The sequence below is a fragment of the Pelobates fuscus genome, chromosome 5, assembly GCF_036172605.1.
Source record: "Pelobates fuscus isolate aPelFus1 chromosome 5, aPelFus1.pri, whole genome shotgun sequence".
Classification (NCBI taxonomy): Eukaryota; Metazoa; Chordata; class Amphibia; order Anura; family Pelobatidae; genus Pelobates; species Pelobates fuscus.
This window is the reverse complement of record NC_086321.1, coordinates 276,381,994-276,408,301: the sequence shown is the minus strand read 5'-3', so window position 1 is coordinate 276,408,301 and position 26,308 is coordinate 276,381,994. Positions and strand designations below refer to the sequence as shown.

Sequence of the window (26,308 nt, the reverse complement as noted above, 5' to 3'; positions counted from 1 at the left end):
AAATATGCACATATGGCTGTGTCAACTGAGGTCTACTGGGCATGATCTCACAGAAGGGATATTGCGTGGGCGCTCTAATAATTGAAAATCCTGATTTATTTCAGTATGTCATCCTGATATAACCCTTTAAGGACTAATAACAGAACAATTCCATTATAAGAAACCCAGCATTTACAGATCTTTAAATAGAAAGATATAAACCTTGTTTCTCTACTGCCATTTTGGGGTTTATTAAATTTCGAAAATGACTTCAGAATGTAAACATATTATCTGCTTCTGGGCATAACGGCGAATACAGTAAATACTGTTTCCTGGCTAAAACTATTGCAGTCTGAAAATGCATCTTGATATGTGCGCTGAGTCCTCCCTTCATGCAGTCTTGACTATAGAGTTACGGAGGCCTGGATGCACTAAACTCGCCATGGGGAGGAGGGATTGTAGAACAATTGTTGTGATGCTTATTTAGCATTTAGAATGGCTAGGCATATTGAAAGTTGCAGTTATACAACATTTGGGGATCTATTGTTTGCCTCCCTCTGCCATAAATGGTCCACTGTTGCATGCAGCAACTCGGGAATCCGTGTTTGCTTGTGTGACCAAGAAATCAACCAAATTATATTCTAAGTATGGCCAGACTAAGACCTTCATGCACATCTACAAAGTGGAGTCAGAAAGGAGATGTACTATGGTCTCTTTAAAGCAAGGAATGACTAGCACACTATAAGGGGGTCATTTCCAAATCCACAGCAGCATTAACCCTTTTGCGATCATCTAGTCTGTTTCCACCCGATTGTTTATTAGACGCTAAACTTTCTAAAGCTTCCTTGATATAAGCACTAAACAAAAGTATGTTGTGTTCATACACTATGTGAGGACTCCATGGGTGAGAAGTAGACTCAAACAACAATAGATTAGTCATGACTTATGAGCTGAGCAACATATATTTAATTTACGGAGTTAAAATTAGCATGTTAATATAACAGCCTTAAAGTGTGACTGCATCAACAATATAGCAGTTGGCTTTGAAAGCCATTAGCAAAACAATGTGGGCCTCCTCTGCCGCTGGCACATAAGAAATCAATTTCAGCCAACGTACTTGCAAATGTTCTGGTACGTAAATGCTAAGAACAGCTATCAATCCCACTTGCCGTACAAATGATTCTGCTAACTGGAAAATAAAGCCACGTCTCTCCCATCTAACTTTATTTGTATACAGTAAAAACCAATGCGGCATCACATCACAGCTCAGTCTATCCACCCTTGCCATAAATCCACAGCAAATCAAGCAACCTCTTAAACAGGCATATGTCTAAACAGATGGATGGGCACATTTGCATATTTGTGAGGTCAGGAAAAAATGTAACAAGCCCAAGAGATGCTCTGCGTTCCACCAATCACAGCCTCCAAGGAAACTATGACAGAAAACGGAATGGAGGTACTAAATGGACAATAAACCTTCATCACTCATGAGCTTGCTTAAATTCATAGCACCAGAGTAAAACTGATATACATGAATTGCACTGTGGCCTATAATCACCTTCTCACTGCCCCTGTGAAAGCATGACTGCTGACCCCGGACCAAAACCCCCCACCACCCGTTGCCCAATAAATACACAACACCTTTTGTATGGGTAAGGGCAACGGCCACAGCTTTATTAATAGATTATTATAGATTATCGCCAGCGTCCACAACCTGTCAGCTGTTGGGGGATTACCAACAGACAGCTCTATCAAATGACCCACGAGTCCGGAGCAGCCTGCCCCCGCCATCAGCTATCAGCAGGCTGCGACTCCCCAAGCCGCTTGGACACTTTCTTCCAAACCTCTTCGCTGGCCAGGACTACCAGCTCCCCCCCCCCCCCCCGCAGCCAGCGCCTCCTCAATACCAGACTGTAGTCCCGCATTTAGGATATCCAACCCTATGAGGGAGAGGTGTACTCCATCCTTACGCATCAAGTTGGAATTGCAACAGCAGTCATGTCCTCCCTTCCTTAAGATTTCCAGGGAGGTACTATCTTGGCAATTGACTAGTAACTGAACATGGCACATACTACAACTCAATGTAACACAGCAGCTAAGTTGTTACCGTGTTCTGCCATATATGCCACAATTACATATATGTTGTGCAATGTGCTGTGAATTGGTAAACTATGTATACCAGGAATTAATATTTCAAATTGAGTAACTAATCAGGTGTGAAAAAGTTACTTTCAAATCTCAAACCCACCCAATTTTTTTAGCATTCTATCCTAATCTATTTTAAATACGTCCAGGACTATAGAATGCTTGTGTGTGGTTGCAGCGGCATATCGGTATGGAGTGTCTATTGAAGGCGTATGTGTTTTTACAAGGCATATGTATGTGTGAAGAAAAGTGAATGCAGGAGTGTACCTGTGTGAATTTGCAGTGTATGCATGTATAAACTTAGTGGGTGTGATTGCATGGTTATGTGTGAAGGCTCAGTCTCCTCTCTTATCCTCTTTTATACAGTAGCCCATTCCCCCAATAGTCAATAGCCCACCGCACCAGAGTCCCAGAGTCAGTAGTTTATTCACATGCCCTATGTTTCCTCCTCTCCCACCTCATTGCCAGTGGTCCATTCACCTCCTTTCCCTACTCATCGCCAGTAGCCCATTGTCCCCCTTCTCCTCCCTCATAATCTATGAGAACAGAGCCAGCAGTTATACATCCAATATTTTCAATGTAAGAAGTAAATCATTTTCTCCCGCTGTGAAGTTCCAGAAGAAACTGAAGGTGGAGTACTTGGAAAATGAATGGTTAATGCTGCACTGTTGGCTGCCTGAGCTTGGATTTAATCTGTTGTGCTGCAAGTATTTTAGCAGTTTTCTCTTTGTGCTTCAATGTGATGTAAGGCACTGTATGCTTTGAATCTCTATGGAATAGGGAGGGAGCACTGCATTCTTCAAGCCCACAGCAACCCAGACTGAGCCGCTTGTGCACACCTATGTTCGAGCATCAATGTGATGCCCATTATGGATGCAAGCATTAACTCTGGCTTTGCTGGAACTACTAAAGTATTAAACAGCAACAAATGTGGCCAGCACACCTCTTCAGCAGTATTCAGTACTCCAGTATATTGTGTCACAATATGCAGAAACGCATGATGGTGCAGTGGCGGATACAGAGCCTGATCTCGGGAGGGGCACTTGTAGATTATTTAAATAAATAATCCAGACACAATAACCACTACAGCTCAGTGTAGTGGTTATAGTGCCAATAATGCCAAGACCCCCTCCCAGAGTAAGTAGTCAAACTGTTTAAGAACTGTTTGACAACTTACCTGAGGTCCTCTGGGAAATGGGGCTGTAGTAGGGCAGAGGAGCAGTGGTATGTGTGAGTGGTGCAATGTGTGAGGGGTGCAGTGTGTGTGTGTGAGGGGGACAGTGTATTAGCAGTGTGTGTGTGTGAAGGTTGCAGTGTGTACGTGAGGGCGGCAGTATATGTCAGGGGTGCGGTGTGTGTGTGGATCAGTATGTGTGTGTGACAGTTACAGTGTGTGTGTGTATTGCAGTGTATGTGTGGAGCAATGTATGTGTGTGGGGGCAATGTGTGTATGTAGGGGCAATGTGTGTGTATGGTGGGCAGTGTATGTGTATATGGGGGCAATGTGTTTATGGGGGGCAGGGGCAATGTGTGTATATGGGGGGCAGGGGCAATGTGTGTGTATATGGGGGGCAGGGGCAATGTGTGTGTATATGGGGGGCAGGGGCAATGTGTGTGTGTATGGGGGGCAGGGGCAATGTGTGTGTGTGTGTATGGGGGGCAGGGGCAATGTGTGTGTGTGTGTGTGTATGGGGGGCAGGGGCAATGTGTGTGTGTGTATGGGGGGCAGGGGAAATGTGTGTGCGTATCGGGGGCAGGGGCAATGTGTGTGTATATGGGGGGCAGGGGCAATGTGTGTGTGTATGGGGGGCAGGGGCAGTGTGGTATGGGGGCAGGGGCAATGTGTGTGCGTATGGGGGGCAGGGGCAATGTGTGTGTATATGGGGGGCAGGGGCAATGTGTGTGTATATGGGGGGCAGGGGCAATGTGTGTGTGTATGGGGGGCAGGGGCAATGTGTGTGTGTATGGGGGGCAGGGGCAATGTGTGTGTGTATGGGGGGCAGGGGCAATGTGTGTGTATGGGGGGCAGGGGCAATGTGTGTGTGTGTAGGGGGGGCAGGGGCAATGTGTGTGTGTGTGTATGGGGGGCAGGGGCAATGTGTGTGTGTGTATGGGGGGCAGGGGCAATGTGTGTGTATGGGGGGCAGGGGCAATGTGTGTGTGTGTATGGGGGGCAGGGGCAATGTGTGTGTGTGTATGGGGGCAGGGGCAATGTGTGTGTGTGTATGGGGGGCAGGGGCTATGTGTGTGTGTGTGTATGGGGGGCAGGGGCAATGTGTGTGTGTATGGGGGGCAGGGGCAATGTGTGTGTGTGTATGGGGGGCAGGGGCAATGTGTGTGTGTGTGTGTGTGTATGGGGGGCAGGGGCAATGTGTGTGTGTGTGTGTATGGGGGGCAGGGGCAATGTGTGTGTGTGTATGGGGGGCAGGGGCAATGTGTGTGTGTGTGTGGGGGGCAGGGGCAATGTGTGTGTATGGGGGGCAGGGGCAATGTGTGTGTGTATGGGGGCAGGGGCAATGTGTGTGTGTATGGGGGGCAGGGGCAATGTGTGTGTGTATGGGGGGCAGGGGCAATGTGTGTGTGTATGGGGGGCAGGGGCAATGTGTGTGTGTGTGATAAGAAGGATTTTTTTTTAATGTGTGTGTGTTTTTTTTTTTTTTATTTAATTAAATAAATGTTATGTCCCCCCTCCCTTCTTACCTTTACTGGGAGGAGGGGGGGCATCTTTTGTTCCCTGGTGGTCCCAGTGGGGTTCATTGGTGGTCCCAGTGGTAGGAGTGAACTCTAGCCCGCGCTCCAGGGCTAGAGTTCACTCTCGCGAGATTTGGAGCGTTGCCGTGGTAACCGCGGCAACGCTCCAAATCTCGCGAGAGGAGGACCCGGAGGAGCTGCTGGTAACAGCTCCCGGGTCCTCTCTCACTCCCCTGCCGGTCGGCTGTCAGTAATGTGCCTGCGGACCGGGGTGGGAGATCACTGATCTCCCTCCCCGGTCTGCAGGCACAATGCAGGGCTGGCACTTGGGCAATGTCAGCCCTGCACTAGCCGGCAGGGGAGAATCTCGGGGGGGGGGGGCAATTGCCCCGTTGCCCCCCCCCCTGGATCCGCCACTGTGATGGTGTGACAAAGGCCCATGCGTAGGCTGTAAAGTGACTGCACTTGCATGTTTTAATCAAATAAACTGCAGTGCTAAACTGTGCTAAAGAAGTTTGCTGTTTAATGTGATGGGAAGCGTTATGTGCCTCAATACAAATTGCATGCTTCAACAAACTAAGAAGTGCTATTTTTGCAGAAAGTCATTTTGAACTTGATTAGACATCATTTATTATGACTGCAGCTCCTGCTATGTTTGAGCCCTAATTTTGCAGTTATATTGCTAAGGCCTGAATGTTCCTATTTGGCATTACAAAAGGGAAGGGAACCAATCTGATAAAATACTAGGTTTTTTCATTTTCAAATTTCCTTTTAAATTCAGTACTGTCAATCGAACACATACTGCTTCAGGATATGGAAGGATAGACACAAACTGTGAGGTTGCTCTAGGAGTTATTAGACCAGAGCACAGAAAAGGCTACTGTTGACTGCATGACCACAATATAACTCTTAAGAGAAAGCATTCAGCTTGATTTACTTCTTATGCTACGAATCATGATTCTTGCAGTTTGCGTGCTTTTTTTTGGTGCATGCAGATGTAGCACGTAAATGACCTGCGATTCAGATGCAATTGCCAAGATAAGTGCTGTATGGCAGTTGTCACTTTCCTCCACCACCTGGTGCAGTGAAGACTGGAGAACCAGCTTCAAAGCTATTAAACAGAAATAGGCACAATACTCCTAGGGTGAATTCAAGGTAATTTATTAATCACAACCTCCCTCTCTCTCTCTCCCGACTGTCAGGTCGTGGGTTGATTTTCGGTTGCCGCTCTTGGGGTGAATGGTCTGGTCGTGGCAGGGTCCCCGATCCTCGTAGAGGTGGGCCTCGGTGGAACGGATGATGGTGTTGGTAGTCCCAGGACTGTGAGAAGTGATGGTGCCTCGGAGAGAGAGGTGAGGGTGTGAGTTTGTCCTTGGTGGGACACCATGGGGGTTCCCGGTGCTCCCCAGCGGTACTTTACGCCAGCTGCTCTCAGTTGTGTGGTGAGCGGCGCCAGTGTTTTGCGCCATTGCAGGGTTGATCGTGTCCGATCTTGGTAAGAGGTCAGTTGTGCTTCTTTGAATGGCAGTGGTGTTGCCATGATGCGTCCCCTGTCCTGGGATGTAGTGCAGCGCAGTATGACGTCTCGGTCTGTATTTTGTGAGGCCCTGGACGGGGCTGAGATTCTGTACTCTCCGTCCATTGATAATTTCTTTGCAACGGCCTGGGGTAGGATGCTGCCCAACAACCGTCTCACATAATGAGGCAATTCGTTGGGTGAGATAGTGGCTGGTATGCCATGGATTTTGACGTTGTTACGTCTGTGTTTATCCTCTAGTGAGGTAAGCTGCAGGGCTAGTGCTTGGTGGGACTTGGTAAGCTGTTGTACCTCTGTATGTACCTGGGAGAGGTCAGCTTGGATGTCCACTATGTCCTCTTCAGTGGCCCTCACTCTGTCAGCTGTGTTTTGCATGTCAGCTCTCAATACTGCGAGTTCGGCTGCTAGTACCTTGTGAAAGTCTTGAAGTAGAATTTTCAGGTCGTGTTTAGTTGTGGGACTGGTGTCCTCTGCGGCTTCTGTAGGCATTTGAGGTGTGGGGAGTGTTTTACCCCTCTCCTGTAAGTCCCGTTGTTCGCGTGTATCGGCCAGTGTGTCGGCAGGGGTGCTCTCCGTGGGTGCCATCTTTGGCGGCGCTTGTTTCTCCTATTTTACTTTATGTACTGTTTTGCAATTTGTTATCTGTATGTCATTTATTTCTGTATGTTGTACTCAGCACTGTGAATCTTTTTTGTCAGATTAAATGTTTACTTAATCAGCTTGTGTCTCTGTTCTCTATGAGCTTCACTCTCTAGAGGAAACCTCAGGTAAACACGTTGCCAAAAAGGGTTAATTATATGTGTTTGATCAGTAAAAGTAGAACTGTGATTCTATAATTCTTCTGGGTGTGGGGTAACCTAAGATGCCCGGGTTTAAAGTCTTGGTGGTGGCAGTAAAGTGTGTACTAGGGGGTTAGTGTAGAAGGGATTGCAGGGGTTAATTGAGTGGTTGCTGGGACTAGCAACAGGTAACCAGGGGTCTGGTGTCATTAACCATGTCACTTCCACACTCTCCCCACTGTCTCGGCTGGGCCTATAGCCCACGCTCGTGACAATAACTATATCATTATAGGAAAATAACACACTCCCAACAATCGTTGCAGAAACACTAATATGATTATTCACTAAATTGAGAAGTGACAGAAATTGAAAGTGAAGTCAGCTATGCTTACAGTTTTGCTACTTTGGCCTTATAGGGACATTAAAAGCACCACACCACTTCACCTCAATGAAGTGGTCTGTGTGCAGTGCCCCTGTTGTTTTATACCTGTGATGTAAAGCACTGCCATTTTGTAGATATTGCAATGTTTTCATTTCATGGTTTAACACACCTCTAATGGCTGTCCTTCTGACATCCAATAGAGACGCTGCTACTGAATAACCAAGATGGTACGCATGTAGGTACTCAGTTATTTAGTAAAACATTGCTCATAGGGAGCATTTTATTAATGCAGCGCAGCAATGCACAATAGCCTACTAATGCTTACATAATCGGCGGCAAAATGGGTGCAGCAGGAAATGCTTGGTGAGGTAGTAAATGTAAGTAAAGCTCACCTTTTAAACCCTCACGGTCTGAGTGCAGGAGCCCTTATGTTTTATCCCTGCAATGTAAAACATCCTGACAGCCACTAGAGGCACTGCCCCTGTGACAACAGAGTCAGACTTGGTTCTTAGTACAAATGCTCCTCAAGCTACGCATGCACACAAGCCTCCCAATGTTTCCACTTAGTATTGTATTGTCTCATCAGTAATGCTGAGACAGTGAAGTATCCATTTTGTGGTGTATGTCTAAATTCATATAACCAGAGTCTGTCACTCAGAATACTAACTATCCTCAATGACAGGCTTATTTTGACCAGCATTCTAATAAATACTAGAAGATTGCAATTGTAAACATAAAATATTATTAGCTGCAGTACAGATCCTTTTTTTAAGGTAATTAATCCCAATTTCGTGTGTGATATTTCCATTCAATGTTTGTGAAAACAATGCTAGCTATTTTGATAGTAGAAGACATGTGGAGTGAGTTGGAACACATTTACATTCAAATAAATAGAAAACAATAGAAATGTTGTAACATGGAGAAATAACTAGATTATATTGTTGTGGATTTGAAACAGTTATTGGTTTCTAAAATTCATCAGTATTATCCAAGATAAACATGTGTTTAAAAAACAAATGCATTCCAGTTGGAATAGAGTATTCAATCAATGTATGTCAGGAACTAGGTCTTCAGACAAATAGAAAACTAAGGATGTCTAAAGAGCACAATCACCACACTTGTGTTCTGCTGGTGAGGAACCTTGAATACCCCTTATTCGTTCCTGTTCACTGAGCCTTGCAAAAATAAATTATTAGGATTGCAAGTAAACATTTACATTGACAATCCCATATTATGCTAAGAATAAAGGGATATGGATATATTTCTCATGGTGGCACATTGGGAATTGTAACTCAGTCATAGACATTAACCATGCGTCTTCCTCGACAGCCACCCAAGTATGTATTGATCTGTTTGTCTCCTGGTTTGAATGTTCAATAGGCCTTCTTCAGGGAAATCAGTTTGTATCAATGCTCTGGCATGACCAATCAATCACAGCCAAGTGCAAGCTATATCAATCTGCCCATCTCTGTGTTCAGGTTCCACTTCTGCTATTCACCTGCTGGCTGTGTAGTTGTACCAGATCCCTTACTTTGGATTACTGATTCTCCATTGGTCTTCTGATTCTCTCCACTCCGAGTGGTTACCTGTGTGCTGGATCCCTTATTTTGAATGATCAATTATGCAGCCTGCCTGCTGATTTTGGGCCATATCAAGTGTTTAACTGCTTATAGGACTTGAAGTCACTGATTCTGTTACTTGTCTGATGATTCTGTCTGTACCTCGAGAGATTCATTGTATCAGACCCTGGGCTCTACATAACTGTTCCTGATCCCCCCTTAGCTATTCCTCATGAGAGTTGAAACCAATTTATTCTATACTCTTCCAAAAATGAGAAGGTTTTCTTATTTCTTCTCTAGACTTTTGTGTGGCATCTCTGAGAAGAACATGAAGCAGACATTCAAGGAAATTGCTCATGAGCACGCTCCACAATGCAGATTATAGTCGATAAAATCAACCCAACTGAGTAAGTCATTCTCGACAATGGCATCAAGCTAATTACTGATATCAGACTGATGCAAATAATACGTAGAACTCTCCTTCTCACTTACAATTCTAGAATTACTTCTATAGGAAAAGAAATCAAACAAAAGAACAATCTCAAAATGATTGAGGTAAATTAAACCTTGTCTCTAGAATGCAGAATAGATGGAAAAGCTTTCTATGTACATATTTTGATTTTGCTACAGTATTCTTCTGCCCTGTATTTTAATTTCTACCTATATTTATTAATGCAGTAGATTATAGGTGCTATCCACAGTGTGGCTGTCTATTTCAGCACAATTTTTGTCAGTGTACATGTAGAGTGTATCAGTTTATCAGAGTAGTATCTGTATACCTATGTTGTTTTAACTTTGTTTTTTTTTTTAAATAAACAGTAGAACAAATTAATTACAATCATTCACTTCCCATTTTGAATTATTTTTAATTAAGCATTTCATGTTACATTGCTGTTACATTGCTTGCCTCCAACATTCAGCCGTCCAGATACTGCAGGAACCAAGGTCTGGGGAATGTGTGGTATGAGAGCCACTAGAGGTGTACTTCCAGGCAAATATAAAGATGTCCATTTCTCAAAAATGAACTGCTTTTCATTTTAAGACAACAGGGGCAGCACCTATGCACTAAAGCCACTACATTAATATGTAGGTGTGACAGAAAGTAAAGCAAAGGGCAACAGAAACATCCAGGAGCTGTTGACAAAATGGAGATTCCAAGCACATGGCTTCTATTGGAGCATTCTGGGTAAGTACAAGCAATCAAATACATTAAGCAGGGTTCATTCACTACCAGCCATTGGTAGTGAAAATTTTGCACTGGCAAGTAAAAATTCACCTCTGGTACTATGGTACTCTGGCCTGCAGTGGCAAGTAACTTTTAAGATCTGGCTACTAGTATAGAAACTACAAATTTTAAGCCTTCCTATAAGCAACATATCCATTAGAGCCCACGTGCATTGCCTTCTAAGATTGGAATTGTTTTTGAATAATTGAATCAATTACTTTATTTGAGTGGCTGCAGAAGGATTGGGATTCAGGTGATGAGGATGGCCACATTGAACACATATTTGACAGAAGATGGTGGAGTTGTAGCACCCAGAGACTCATAGCACCATAACCACATCAATGGGCTTTATTGACCATAAGCACAACAATCTTTATATCTTTGACCATAAGCACAACAAGTCTTTATCTTGATAGATACATAGACAGATAAAGACTTTTAGATTACATGTCCTATTGAGTTTATTCAGACATAGCTCCCAACATTGCAATGTAAGAGATGGGTGGGTGGGCAAGCCCTTGGGGGGGTTTCCAGTGATATAAATAAAAAAATCGGCACTGTTGGGGGGTCTGTGTCAGAAGCCGAGCATCATTATAAAGTTCAAAGAACCATTTTCTGTTTCCTTCATAGTTAGTCGTTCTGTAAACCACAAACTTTGATTGGATGTTACTATCATATGTTCTCCACAGCCTTGTTCTTTTAAACAGTTAATGTCACAGAGAGTTAGAAAATGTTAAATACATCTTAATATAGGTTGGTTAGAAAAAGGGATATCAATACATTTGCATTATTGCTTTGAACTTATTAATAGAATAAAACTTCCAGGTAACAGTACCATTTCTTGTGTAGATGTACAAAAACCAGGGCCGGTGCGTCCTATAGGCGACTCAGGCAGTCGCCAATGGTGCACCGATCTGGGGGGCGCCAGATTTGGGTGACCCGGCAGGAGAGAAGCGCACAGCGCCAATCACTCAATGTAGCGTGGTCGGGTGGCGCGGACCGAGGTACAGGAGCTTCTGTTTCCTGTCAGTCTGGTCGGGTACCAGAAACAGAAGCTCCTGTACCGTGGTCCCTGCTGCCGGGCCACGCTACATTGAGTGACTGGTAGGAGGCACAATGGGGGGGGGGGGACACTAAGGGGGGAGAGGGTGGACCACCAAAGGGGGGGAGGAGGAGAGGGAGGAACACTAAGGGTGGTGGTGAGAGGAGGAGAGGGAGGATCACTAAGAGGCGGGGAGAGGGAGGACCACTAAGGGGGTGGGGGAGAAGGAGGGCCACTAAGGGGGAAGGGGGAGAGGACCACTAAGGGGTTTGGGGAGATGGAGGACCACTAAGGGGAGGGGTGGGGGAGAGAGGACCACTACGGAGGGAAAGAGAAGAGTGGTGTCATGATCTGCTCTGTTCTGATGTCTGGACTTGGCTTCTGGTATCTAGTACTCCTTTTAATATTCTTGTTTAGTATTTCTTGGTTTTTGGTTTTCTATTCTGTGTCTGGTTTTCTTTATTGCTGGGTTTCTGGGTTCATTCTTATATTCCGTTCCTGGATTTCCCAGCCTCTTGGTTTCATTTAAATGTTTGTTATTTTTCCACACCTGTTGTTTTCCATTTTCCCTTTGGTTTCAGAGTTCCTGCAGGCAGCTGCTCAAGACTTCTGCCCTCTCTTGCAGGTAAGTACTATTGGTCTAGTATGGTTCTTTTGGTGAACATTAGGCAATGTAGGACCTGCCGAATATGGGGTACATTGGCGTTGTGGCAGGCTTATGCAATGTATGATCATATAGTGTAACTAAATCCCCATACTTTTCTCATTAGTGCTTAGTTATGCCTCCTCTTGTTTTGCCTAATATATCTTGTCTTGTTTTAGTTTGTATACCCAGTCCATGTACAGTCCTGTCTAGTCTTGCCCATGTTATGTTCATGTTTTCCTCATGTCTTGTGTATATGTTCTGGGTTTAGCTTTCTGTCCTTCTCTGGTTCTGGGTTCTACTAGTTTTGTCTTGTTTTCTTGTTTGGTGTCTACCCTAGCTTTATCTTGTTTCTAGTACTGGATACATCTCAGTATATGTCTGCTCTGGCTTCCACTAAGTTGCTACAGGGTCTTGGTTTGTGGCCGCACAAACGCTGGTGCTCAACACCAGGGGGCGTGCGGTCACCCTGCTCCAGACCCTGCTATTCTACTTCCACACTGTGACTCCTACTCGGATCATCAGGCATATTGGGTCCCGGTCCACGCACCGCCGCCCGGACAGTGTCTGGGTCCCGGTCACCGGACCGCCACCTTGACAAGTGGAGAGGACCAATAAGAGACAGGGAAGGAAGTGGAACACTGAGGGACAGGGAAGAGAGGGGAGAAACCACTAAAGGGCAGGGGAGAGCTCTAAGAACAGAGGGGACATCTCTAAGGGAGGGGAGAGCACTAAAGGACAGGAGGGTGTAGCTCTGAGGGACAAGTGGGGAGAGCACTAATGGACTGTAGGGGAGGAGATTCTCTAAGGGAAAGGGGGGAAAAGGAGAGCAGTAAGAGACAGGAAGGGGAGAGCACTAATGGACAACAGGGGAGGGGAGAGCACTGAGGGGCAGGAGGGGAGATCATTAATTAACAGGAGAGGAGAGCACTATAAAAATAATAAAATAAAGAGCTGCTCCCCTCTCAGCCCCTATCCTACCCCACAAATCCTCTCTTTCACACTACACACATACAAAATGCATCCTTAGACATACACAGAAACATACAATGCATCTCTACAGACACACCGAAACACACAATGCATCCCTTACGCACACACACTTCTTCTCTTACACACACTGAAACAAAATGCATCTCTTACACACACTCAATTCACCCCTTACAGACTCCATTACATTTCATACACAGAAACACACCTTGCATTCCTTACACATACCAACACAGATTCACACAATGCATCCCTTACACACCCAGAAACACACAATGAATTCCTTATACACAAACACACACTGCATCCCCTATACACACGCTACATCCCTTATACAAATTGGTATCCTTCTTATACACTACATTATATAAGAACACACACACATTACATACTCTACAATAACACATTCCCTACATACATACACTCCACTCCTTGTGAGCGAACTCATGGGTGGGCCATGTAGGTGGACTTATGGGCGGGCCTTGTAGGCATGCTCACGGTCAGGCCATGGGGGCCCAGACCTTGAGCTGTGTAAGCGGCCCCAAAAAATGGAGCTGTTTCCTGTTCGTTGATTTTTGTGAGCACTGAGCCCTTCATCATCCTCTTGTCCTCATCTGGTGGTAAGTAGGCAATCCAGTATATTATTAGTGGCACAAATCTCTAATTTAACTCACATTAAAGGGCCACTACAGCTTAATGTAGTGGTTTTGGTGGCCATAGCCTGTCCCTGCAGGCTTTTTAATGTAAATACACTGCCTTTTCAGATAAAATAAACTGTGTGCAGAACTGGCGTTGGCCCATATGGCAGATCATATGGGTGGGGCATTGTGATGTCACATGGTGGGTAAGACATATGGGGGGGGGGGGGCAGCAAATTTTAGTTTGCCTAGGGCGGCAAAAATCCTTTCTCCGGCCCTGACAAAAACACACATGTGATTGATCTGTTTAAATCTACAAGCCTCTATGTCATTTTGTGCTTACATCTTAAGGTCACATACATATTTTGTTAATTTTTCTGGATCTTCTCGTAAACATTAGAATAAAATTATATGTTTTTTAATGGCACAGTCAACGCAAATGTTCACTACGAGGATAGATTGGATTTGTTTTTTGTTGCTGAACACTGCATATCTTGCCTGTCTGCTTTATTTATTTTGAATGAGAAAAGACATGAGTCACATGAGTGGTGGTTTAAACCTTCCTGTCCTGACTAAACTTAAGCATCAAATACAAGAAGCACAGCCATTTAGCTTTGAACAAATAAAAGAAAGGATGCAGCTGGTCGATCCTACTCACACGAACCCAAAGCTATTGGGAACTTGCTTAAATAGATTTCAAAAGTTCTTTATGAGTTCCAGACCTCTTCCTCCTCCTCCTTTAATCCCCCTCAAAAATGAACTTTATATAATGTTTATGAAATAAATGTGTACATTGGAATCTAATAACAACAGAAAGGTTCTTTATTACCCTTTCATGTAATGTTCTGATTTATTTAGTTGGTGTTTGCATATATAACAATGTACATTTTTAAGACTGGTGGCTAAAATGCCACGTGTTTGTATACCTGAGACCTAGAGAGTACGCTATTAGCATTTTTACAGCTTATCATGAAAGGACTGTCAAGGTGATTTTGAAAGAAAGTTGCAAAATGTAGGCAAAAATAACCAAACTGTAAACATTTGACTATTCTTGCCTTAAATTTTAAATTCACTGTAAATTCTTCACTAACCCAGTGAAGGAAATCCACCAGCTGAGGCTAACTCGTGGTTCTAATTCCGCTCGGAAGTACAAGCCAACCTCAGCTAGGTCTTACAGATATTCTTCATAGAAAAACCTGTATTCAACTCAGCTGTATTTTAGAAAACTACCAAACATCAGGTAAATTATATTTAAATCAATAAAGGGTATAAAAGATAAAGTAACCATAGTCCAGAAAATTCCCCATTGCAACTTTATCCTTTGAGTAATAATGGCGACTTGAGGAGAAACTCGTTCCTTGAGGTAAAAAATACTGCCATCATAGCAACAGTTGCATATTTACAAATTAATTAAAAGGGAGACAAGACTTGCTGGTCCATAGAGAGCAGCCACAATAGGAGAACTTGCCCTGGAAAAAGAAAGATCCACCCATATGGACATCCTGAAAAAACAGTGCCATGCATAATGCACAGCAAGATGACACTAAATCTGTCTAATGTTTCTCATAGAGAAGCATTGAATGAAATGCTTATCTGTTAGAAACACTAGATTGTTGATTTTCTTTGATTCCAGCTTGTGCAATGTGTGCACCCATGGCTTCTTAGAAGCATATTATTGAAATGATGACTTCACCAAATGAGCGCTTGGTTGCAGAGACTGTCCCAACGCGGGCATAAATGTAAGTTTTATAGTGTTTTTAATTATATGAAAAGTGAAAAGAAGGGCAGCCCAAACTGAACAGAAAAAAACTAATCTAACTAAAAATGCTAAAAAAAAAAACTAAAACAGATCAAATGTGATAATTCCTTCGTAATAACGAGATCACTAACACATACATCTATGGCACTAGAATATTCACAGTATCCCTTCAAAGCTGTTGATTTTTCAGTTCTAATACAGTATTTGGATTTTGTAGTGTAAAGACCAAGGAACACGTTTTCCAACTCATTTAGCAGCTGAAATTTGGCAGGCAAGTTACTCTTTACCTTCCTGGACAAATATTATTGTCTAGCACAATATCCTATCCGACATTGTGCAGTGGAATGCACTCAGGCTGGAGGGTGGAAGGACCAGTGGTGCATTAAATCGGGCCCTACCTACCCACACAGGAAATATACAAAAATAAACCAATTCAGCAGCTCAATTATGTTGGTCACAGTGAGCCTAATAATGCATTGGTCCCCTAACTTCACTCTCTTATTTCCATTTTTTTTCCAGGTTTTCTCAGCCTTCATGGTATAGATTACAGGTTTAGTAGAGTTTCCAGACAGCTGTTCAAGACACCCTGCAGCCCCTAGTGTGCACTGACATGCTAATAAATTGCGCAGGTCACTGAAGAGAGGGTGAATAAGTGTGATTCTGCTCTGACCAATCCAGTGGTTGTTACATGAGGAGCCTTGCAGTGGCAAGTAACATTGATTATTAATGGCATTTATAGTAATCGGTCACAAAATTAAAACTACCTGCTTAATATCATGTAGGTCCCCCTACTACCAAAGTAGCTCTGATGCATCGAGGCATGGACGTGTCTCCGAACGTGTCCTGTGGTATCTGTCACCAAGACATTAGCAGCAGTTCCTTGAAGTCCTGCAAGTTGTGAGGTGGATCCTCCATGGATTGGATTCGTTTTTCCAGCACGCCCCACAGATGCTCAATAGGATTGAGATCTGGAGAATTTGGAGGCCAGGGCAACTTTGAACTCTTTGTCATGTTCTTCACACCATTCAGTGTGACAGGGTGCATTATCTTGTTGAAAGAAGCCACTGCCATCAGGGAACACCATTGCCACGAAGGGGTGTACATGGTCTGCAACAATCTCTAAGTAGGTGGTACAGGTCAAAGTAACATCCAAGGTTTCCAGGTATTTCAGCTGTCGGAGCTACAGTAGCTCTTCTGTCTGATCAGACCAGATGGGCTAGTCATCAATGAGCATTGATGACAGTGATGACAGTTCACCAGTTGTACTTCCTTGCACCACTTTTGGCAGGTACAAACCACTGCATACCAGGAACACCCCGCAAGACTTGTTGTTTTAGAGATGCCCTGACCCAGTCATCAAGCTGACACTATTTGGCCCTTGTCAAAGTCACTCAAAACGTTTCGCTTGCCCATTTTTCCTGCATGAAATGCACTGACTGTTCACTTGCTGCCTAATATATCCCAACACTTGATGGGTACCATTGTAACGATATAATCAATGTTATTCACTTCACCTGTCAGTGGTTTTAATGTTGTGACTGATTAGTGTATATAGCTCCAAATTATTCTATTTAACAACAAATGACAAACTATTAAGAATTTTAACAAGAAAAATAGGTTGATAAGGACCCTGTTCAAATGATCAGACAATATAGCAGATTATTAGTAGCACATAACTTCTACGCTCCTGGTGTTTAGAGGGTACATTTAAGTAAAAAACCAAAAAACAACAACATAAAAACTAAATAAAACGCAGGGGAGATTCTATGAATATCAAGGTAGATATGATTTGTCCCCTAATGGCCCTTTCAAATGTCTTTATGACAAAGGTCACAAATATAGACATTGACATTAGCGCAACCTTTAAAAGTTTAAATATTCTTTTATATCGACTCTTCTGTAAAGACATTTTCATATCTGGACTCAGAATTCATCACCCCTTATTTTTGTTTAACTAAATCTATAATCATGTACTCAGATGTTTTGTTAAATCATTGTACAGCATCACAATATTTGTTTGCAGGTTATAAATAAAATATTAACCAAGTTAATAACTAATAATAATAATAATAATTTAATAACTAAAAAATAATACCTACAATCTGTTCGTACCCAAATCCTACCTTAATCCTCCGCATAAATAAATAAGAAATCGCTAAAATTACATAAAATGTTTGCTTTTACAATCTTAGTTTAAATACAAACATACACACTTAGAATTATATATTTTTATGTGTAAAAAGTGTGTCCTCTTTTTTTCATTTTGCAAAAAGTGCATTTTTCAGTAGGAAGTAACCCTTTAAAAAATTAACTTGGTTACATCCCCTGGCTTTCAATCAGACAACAGGTCCTGTTACTTCCTGGTTTGCTTAGCTCAGTGGAGCTAAACTCAAGAGGCATCAACTGCCCAGAACACCTGCCTTGCAAAGACTTTTCATTGAGCTGCATTCCGAAAGTCTGTGATTGGACAGTCAGAGAAAGTTAGGGGAGGGCTTGCAAAAGCTGCAGACAAGAGAAATGGAGATTTTTAGATGTAACCCCAATGAAAAAAATGCATAACTAAATCCATGAATTAATTTGTGGATATATCTACTAAACAGTGATTTTACTTATTTTGTATGTGGGCAGTGGACTGGCCCTTTAATTACCCATAGTCCAATGCACATCTTAAGACAGTCTCTAACATGGACATACAGACATTAACAACATATATTGAATTGACTCCATACTCACATTACACACAACATGCCAAATACACACATAATTAATTACCGTTAGTAGGGTTGCCACCTAGCCAATATTTTACCTGCACAGCCGGTTTTTGACACTGTGTGGTCGGTGTCAGTAATGAAAAACTACAGACAATGCAAACACGTTTTTTTTTTCCTGAGACTGCTGTGAGTTATGTCCTGCACTGCAATACTGGCCCTGGCCAGTAGGGTTATGTTGTAAGTCATTCTGTGCTGTGTATGGAGAGGTGGGGATAGGTATTTACATGATCTCCAGACTCCTTAACCTGCAAGGATTAGTCATGTAATTAGTTATTACAGGTATACCAAATGAGGGATGGGGTTAAGACATGAGATGGAGAAAGAACAGACAAAAGTGATGGGAAGACAAGTAAGAGGTCAGGCTAGAAGAAGAGACAAAGTCAGGATAGCAAAGGTGTGCGTATGTTTAGGAGAGACACAAATGGGGATTTGGGAGAGGGTGGATATGTAAGAATTTAATAATCTGGAACTGATATGAATAAGCATAAAACACTTATTTACTAGATGTAATCACTCAAGGATCGTTGAATGTACTTGAAGTCACTTCAATGTTCTCTGGGGGGATCTTAAGGCTAAACATAGAAAAGGTTGGTTTGTAAAATGTGCTTTCTTATTGCCCCTATCAGACATTAATATCAGTATTTAACGATAATAATCTCAATCCGAATCCCAAAAGCACTTTCAAGCCAGTTAACTTCTAAGATCCTGTTGATATCACACAGTAATCACTGATATATTAACCTATATCGAAGTGTTTTCCTTTGCAGGGTTGTTTGTCATAAAATATTCAGGCCCGAAATATCTTTGCAAAATGAGTGGTAGATACATGGAACTATCTATCAGTGGAAAAGGGTAGTTCATTTTTTAAAATAGATTTTTAAATATATAATCTGAAGGTATATATAAATGCAACTCTTGTAGGGTCAGAAGAATAAGTAACACATTGCTTAGCAAATATAAGTGATAAAGTTAAAATGAATGAAATATGCTATGCTTATTACAAATAGTAAGAATTCTATATAGTGGATAGGTTAGGATTTCCTCCCTAAAGACTGCTCAACAATTACACCAGAAGGAAAAATTAAAGGGACACTATAGTCACCAGAACAACTACAGCTTAATGTTCTGGTGAGTATAATCATTGCCTTCAGGCATTTTTATGCAAACACTGCCTTTTGAGAGAAAAGGCAGTGTTTACATTGCCCCATGGGACACCTTCAATTGGCCACTCCTCAGATGGCCACTGGAGGTGTTTCCTGGCTGAATGCTGCACAGTAGGCAGCACTGCTGTTCAGCGTCTCCATGCTCCGCATGGGGATGCTGAATTTTCCTCATAAAGATGCATTTATTCAATGCATCTCTAGAAGGAGGGGCTGATTGGCCAAAACAGTATTTTTGGGGGCAAGTGCCGTCAGACTCGTGTACAGCTGAAAAGCTGAAAATAAGGTGAGTTTTAACCCATTCTGAGGGGGCTAATGGGGGGGAAGGCGGGGGGAAAGCCACCTAAATGGTGGGTTTTGCACTATAGGGTCAGGAATAGATGTTTGTGTTCCTGACTATATAGTGTTCCTTTAAATCTGAGGACGAGTAAAATAAACTGTGACTTTAGCGATGTTGGAGAATTTTTCCAAATCAGCTTTTTTTGTCACAAGTGATACAATTCCATTTTCAATTCACTACAATTTAAAGTTTTGTGAATAAATATGTGTGTGTCAGGTAGGTGTTTGGTATACAAGGGAATTGCTATACACTAACTCAGACACACTATGCACACACTGTCACACACATACTCACTCAGAAACAATTCACACCCACATTGTTACACATACACAATGCCACACACACATTCAGAGTAAACACATTTCAAGTTGTTTTAAGTGACTGGAGAATTTTACCATTCCAATAGCTTTTTTCCTTTTATGTCATGTAACATTGTGTTATGTCATGTCCTGTGATCTCACACATTAATAATTAATTATGCAAATTAGCATGGCCTGAATTTCTTGCCAAGAAAGGTGGTAACCCTATATACGTGTGAACATACATCTTAATTGAATAATTCTCCATATCCTGTGCCCTGCTGATCACCTTTGGTAATTGTGAGGAGATAGAAAGATGCACTTCTCTCCCCCTTATCTTGGCATCTTGACTTTGACTCCAGGACATGTGATGTCCAGTGCTGCTCTATCTTCATGTGTTTCAAACTATTGAGGAAAGAATACATTGACTTCTCTGCTAAACATTTCTTGCCTTACATGCTACAGCAGTTGATGTTTTGTCTATCTCCTGCCATTATATTAATACACAGTTTACAATGACACTAAGAAGATCCTGAAGAGTCAAGAATTGTAATGGGCTGGCAAAGGATGCAGGAGGGCATTTGCTCTTGAGCCACTAGCACAGGAGGGCCTGCGAGGGTAATGTGGGCTGCTGCCTCAAACCATTGTTCTGAAGATGAAAATAGCATAGGTGCGTTGCAATGTCTGTGTGTACAGTTATGCAGGTGTAAGACAGCAGGTATGACCTGTGCCTCTGAAGCAGTTTATAAGAGACCACAGAGTGAGATAAGACAGTACTAATGACATTCATAACACACATCGGTTGTCATTGGTGTCAACAGTTCCATGGGAACCAGAGTCCTCATCTCCGAGTCACTGAAGGCTCCATCACAGAATGCTCCATCACACTGTATAGTTCATACTAATGGAGAGTGCAGGGATATACGTCACGCCTTGCAACTGCATTAGCCTCCTTCTGTCAAACCAATATATTGCACGCTCCAAGTGAGCAGTACCATCCACAACGAGGATGTTTGGAAAACCATTGAAACGTACAAATTCATTTGTAGTTGCCCCCAAGTGAGGTGTCATCATGTTTTACATATTAAGAGGCTTCTAGAATATTAGGAGCTTAGGAAGATTGTTATCAACTAATTTATTTATTGGCTTTTTATCTTCCAATTGAATGGGGTTTTGTAGCACCGCTCCCCCTTAGCCTCCTCGGTTTAGATCCTAGTCTAGTTACGCTCAACCATTATATTGCACTATTTTTTCACTTACATATGACAGACACGGTTTGTTTTTTTTATATCCTCTTTATGTAATTATTTTCATTTAAGGTTTTTTCTTTTAACAATTGTATGTATTATTCCTTTATTCATTTGGTTCTTATATCCATTTTTTTATTTTTTATTTTCTCATGTTCAGATTTGGGACGGGTTATGCCAATCTTTAGGATTTAGGAATTAGAATAATTTTCCACAACCTCTTTCTTAAGGAAGATATAGTTGACTTTTCTTTTTTTTGTGATTTACCACCTTTTTTCCACTCGATAAAGCATCTACATAGATGAAAAGCATTGTGGATTTTGTTACTATGTTTTTAGCTCGATTATTTATAATAAGAAAATTGGTTCAATATGTAATTGGACCTGTTACTATTATTATATATATTTGTTTTCTTTAGATTTGTTGCTTTTTGCCATTATTTTCATTTTTTTAAATTTGGTTCCTGACACATTTTAAGAAACACACACCTTGCTATACAAAAACCTGATCCTTGGTGGGAACAATACTAACTATCAAAATATTTCAGTGTATCAAGATGTGAGCTTTCTGACTGTTTGTATTTGCATACTATAATATCTGGAATAATCACTCTCAGAAATACACGAGTTAGGACAGGAAAGCCACAAACAGTTTTTAGAGGATATGAAATGTCATGTATCTGTTTTCTGGTTTTTCTTTTAGAAATCCCACACATGTATTCAGACTAATACTGACAAGAACACCACATCTTGGCTTGTAGATGCTACTTAGCGGAAACCCAGAATAGCAGTCCTTCTGTTGTATGTCACCAGTGAGAGGTGCATGTACTGTCCATCTACCAATGTTGGTCCACTAAAGCCTCATTCGGTACACCATCATATAGATATAGACTATACCAATTATAGATACATTCATCAATTCAATTCATTGGTCCTTAATTAGGCTTGGCAGTGAATGTGTATGTTCCGCAGTATAAAATAGGTTGGAGAGCCAGATGAAAAAGCAGTCAGAAGAGATTAATCTTTTGCCCTGCTTACTTTCCCATCGGTTTACTAATTGTGCATTTTACAAGATTTATTTGAAGATGTAGACTTTTAATTAATATATTAGATACTGCTGAAAAAAAAATAATCAAAAAAAAAAAAAACTTGATTACCGGTAACTGGTCAAATGGCATGCTTGTCCATAAAAGAAGAGGGTACACCTAAAGTTTTTGAAGCTGCATTCAATGAGATTGAGTTTAATCATGATAGCAAAAATACCTAAGAATTTAGATCTTTCCTCCTACATGGATATGTTGATTCTTAGAGTTGTCTGGAAACATTTGTATCATTAAGGGAAAACTAGGTTGGATTTGGCAGTGGTTTGTTTAAAATAGGCAGATTAAAGGCTAAAGTCCCACAGTGCTCTCCAAAACCCATCGCGTGATAGCTCGTAAATGTCAAGACAATTGTAATATAGGATACCATAACAACAAATAATATTTATTGACTTAAAAAAAAATCTGAAATTGTCCATAACATACTAGTGCCTGGTATTAAACTGAAATCCCAACATATTACAGCAAATAAAAGCTTATTATTCTGTTTATTGTTCTCCAGCCCTGTATATGTAACATAAAAAGCCTCAGAGCTCTCTTGAAACACTCTGTTAACATTTGTTTTAATACTTTATATTGCCTGCAATAAAACACACGCATATGATAGGGGAAAAAAAACATTTCAGTTACTTGTTTTGAACAAAATATGTGCTGTTTAGAGGAAGCCAATTTTTAGGCCTAGTCTTTCACTACTATGTACTATATTGTAAATGTAGGGGATCTATTTAGTGAACCCCAATCCTGTACAAAAAGAGAATAAAAGAAAACCTAATATTATTTTAATTTGTATTTGTTATAGAAACTATATAGGACTACATCTCCCCTGCCAGCATTAGTGGTAGATGTATATCATAACACCTAGAGTGGCGAAGGTTGCTTACCCCGTTATAGACTGACATATACAGAGTATCTGGGTTTGAAATGTAATCGCCACTACTCTAAATAAAAATGATTGTCTTCTGGGCAGCAAACCAATGCCCATTCCGAATTTACTGCCAATCTATTTAGAGGTGGGACAATCTCTATACAGGCGCTGGCACTGACAAGCTGTCCATTTCAGTGACTGGGTGAAGTGAACATATATATTTCCAGCAGTAGCCACACCATCAACATAAAGAAGACTACAGACAACAATTAAGCAATTCAACCTTTTTTTTGTAAATTGTAAGAATTTTTTTATCTGTATTATTGATTCATTCCTATGTAAAGCTAGTTAAATTGGCTTTGCAACATAAACAAAAGACATAGATATATGAGAACCCCTGAATGTGTTGTGTGTTACGATGGTTGATGATATGGTATACAAATGTACAGTACAGAAGGAACTGATAGCACATTTGAGAAGGAATCAGCAACCTCTGTTCCTGTTACTCCTGTGAATTATTGCAAGTTAGCATGTAGTGTAGGACCCACCGATATTGGGACACTGTGACATAGTGGTGGTCTTAACATAATAAGGCCATATGGTGAAACTGAATTCCCATATTTATTTGCTAAGACAGGTGATTTTAAGTAGCCATGTTAAATGTAAAACAGTATTTTTGTTTGTGTGTGCGCTATACCTTTAACTGTATTTTGTAAATGTTTTGGTCTTTACGGCAGCACCACTGCTTAGAAATGCCTGTTCTGCGTGTGCCCCTAATTCCCATTTTTTTGTGTGTAGATTTGGAATCCAGACCAGATTCCTATTGGTCTGACCACCCCACCCATCTACTATGGGTGCCCCTTTGGAGGTGACCACAGGAAAGCATAAGTTGAGGCGTCTCTTGAAGCAGTTTAAACTGCAAGTAAGTATTGCAAGTTAGCATGTAGTGTAGGACCCACCAATATTGGGGTACTGTGAAGTAGTGGTGGGCTTAACACAATATGGCCGTGTGGGTGAACGGAATTTTAAGTAGCCTTGTTAAATGTTTGTGTGTGTGCTGTACCTTTAACTGTATTTTGTTGTAAACACTTACCTGTTAGTCCACCTAGTCTACAGAGCAGCAGAAATTGTTGGCTCTATATAAATAAATAATAATAATGATCTTAAAGTTATAAATGAAAGTATAACCATTGGGAGGGAAGGAAGGTCAGATATTGTTTTCTAACCAAGCAGCATTACATAGTACATATTTTTCTAACTTACTTTTCACGATGATAATTTTTGGTTGGTTTAAAAGCACAGCTATAATCCTGAGAACTATATTACAACATAGAATGAAGCCAACCAGTAACAGACTTTCAGTTTAGGCAGTGTAGGGAAAATACATAGGGCTTATTTATGAAGGTGTTCTCAGTGATAATGGTTAGGTTCTATCATTATTTTAATTGCATTTATAAAGTGTACTAAAAGTGATGGTTTTTCGACATGGTAATTTTGGTCAGTATCGCAGAAATATCTATTTCAGAAGATCAACATATTAGAGCGCAGGGAGAAAGAAAAGTGAAACAGAACAGTGTAAAGATTAATGAATCCATAGCACTACTGAAAAAAATGGCATTTATTGACTTATGTCTCAAAATAAGCAACCGATTAAAACATCTGACAGATTTCATAACTCGTGACATATATTTGCCAAAAATTAGATGTAAAAGTGGCAATATAAGCCCAAAGTTCAAATCTCCAGAGAATGAACAGAAAAAAAGTCCTCCTCAGGCAGGAATTGAACTTACAACCTTTGCATTATAAGCTTACTACCACTAGACTACATTGTAATGGTAATGGTAAGTAATGGTTTTCAATTAGACTTTAAGACTATTGATCATAAACTGGGCGTCAAATTCAGATGCCCTGCAGATGTTACTTCAAAAATCACATCTAAGGGATTAGAGAAGTTTTTAGAGGGTTATTTAAACACTTAATTTGCCAGGGGGGTGGGAGAAGGGGTGAGCGCAGAGGCAAAGGGACACTATAGTGTTAGGAATCCAATTTTTGAATTCCTAACCCTATAGTTGTCAGACATATTATCCCACAATTATAACTACATAGTGAGTGTTCCTTTAAAAGAACTCACAGCAAGAAACATGTGATTCTTTATCACGCAGCATTCCCATAAAGATTATAAACAGCATTCAGAAGTTCTAAAGTGAGAAACATAAAATAAAGTGGTAAAGAGAAGTTTAACCTTGGAAAGGAGACTCAACATTGACACTACTCTCATAGAGGAGTACAGTAACTTTGAGAAGCCATCTTAGGCAGGTCTACTCATGATGCAGCTCTTCAACTGATAGAGAACTACAAGTTCCATGATGCATTGCCAGTTATTAGGCTGGCAAACCATCAAGGGGGTTTCATACCCTTAGAATGACTGCTGGGTTTCATAGTTATACTGACTGCTATGTGCAAAGTACTTGAGCATTTTGGACATAATACTACCATGTTGTAATCCAACTCTGGCATTTAATATGTGCATTGACTATGTTCAGGAATATTTGTAGATTGTGTATTTTATGACTATTATAGCAGTATTTATGGCCAGACATTGTTGAATAAGTATTGTACATACCTATATACACTTTAAACCTTTAACACCCAAGACTAGTAATCAGATGAAGTTTCACACTGGCTTTATGTATAGTACAAAAAAGATTCTTTAATAAAGCGTAAGTCTGCTGCTTAAAGCCTTTGAGACTCCCAGGTTGCGTGCTGAAATGTTTAATGCACTTCTCACCATGTGTTATTGCTTAAGTAATGAGCAATTATTGACTTTCTTTTTAGAGTGTGAAAGGTTGCCATTCTATTAACGAGCTTTTAAGGGAACCCATACCTTTTCGCTGTCATCGTTGCATATGTGGTCTTGATGTACTGACTGGCACTGAAATGAGGGACCCAAATGACCTGGAAAAGAAAGAAGAATGTCATTTCTCAATAATTGTTATAAATTAGTTTGTTCTGCAAAGTTCTAATAAGGGCAAAGCAAAACAATGCAACACCCCCTTATACTGTAAACACTTAACTTGTCCACTTTGACATTACCCTGCACATAATGCCATGTAACAATTAGCGTAAATTACTTCACTGTATCCAAAGTACATATTGAG

At 41.2% G+C, this 26,308-nt stretch overlaps 1 protein-coding gene across 1 annotated transcript in view; it reads right to left on the bottom strand.

Annotated features, from left to right (window-relative positions):
- The window catches only part of RNF38 (ring finger protein 38), a 190,491-nt gene that overhangs the window by 62,757 nt on the left and 101,426 nt on the right, over positions 1–26,308 (bottom strand). The window contains exon 2 of the mRNA XM_063455337.1: positions 26,035–26,105. Coding sequence (XP_063311407.1) covers positions 26,035–26,105 — 71 coding nt within the window. The remainder of the gene's footprint in view (positions 1–26,034; positions 26,106–26,308) is intronic.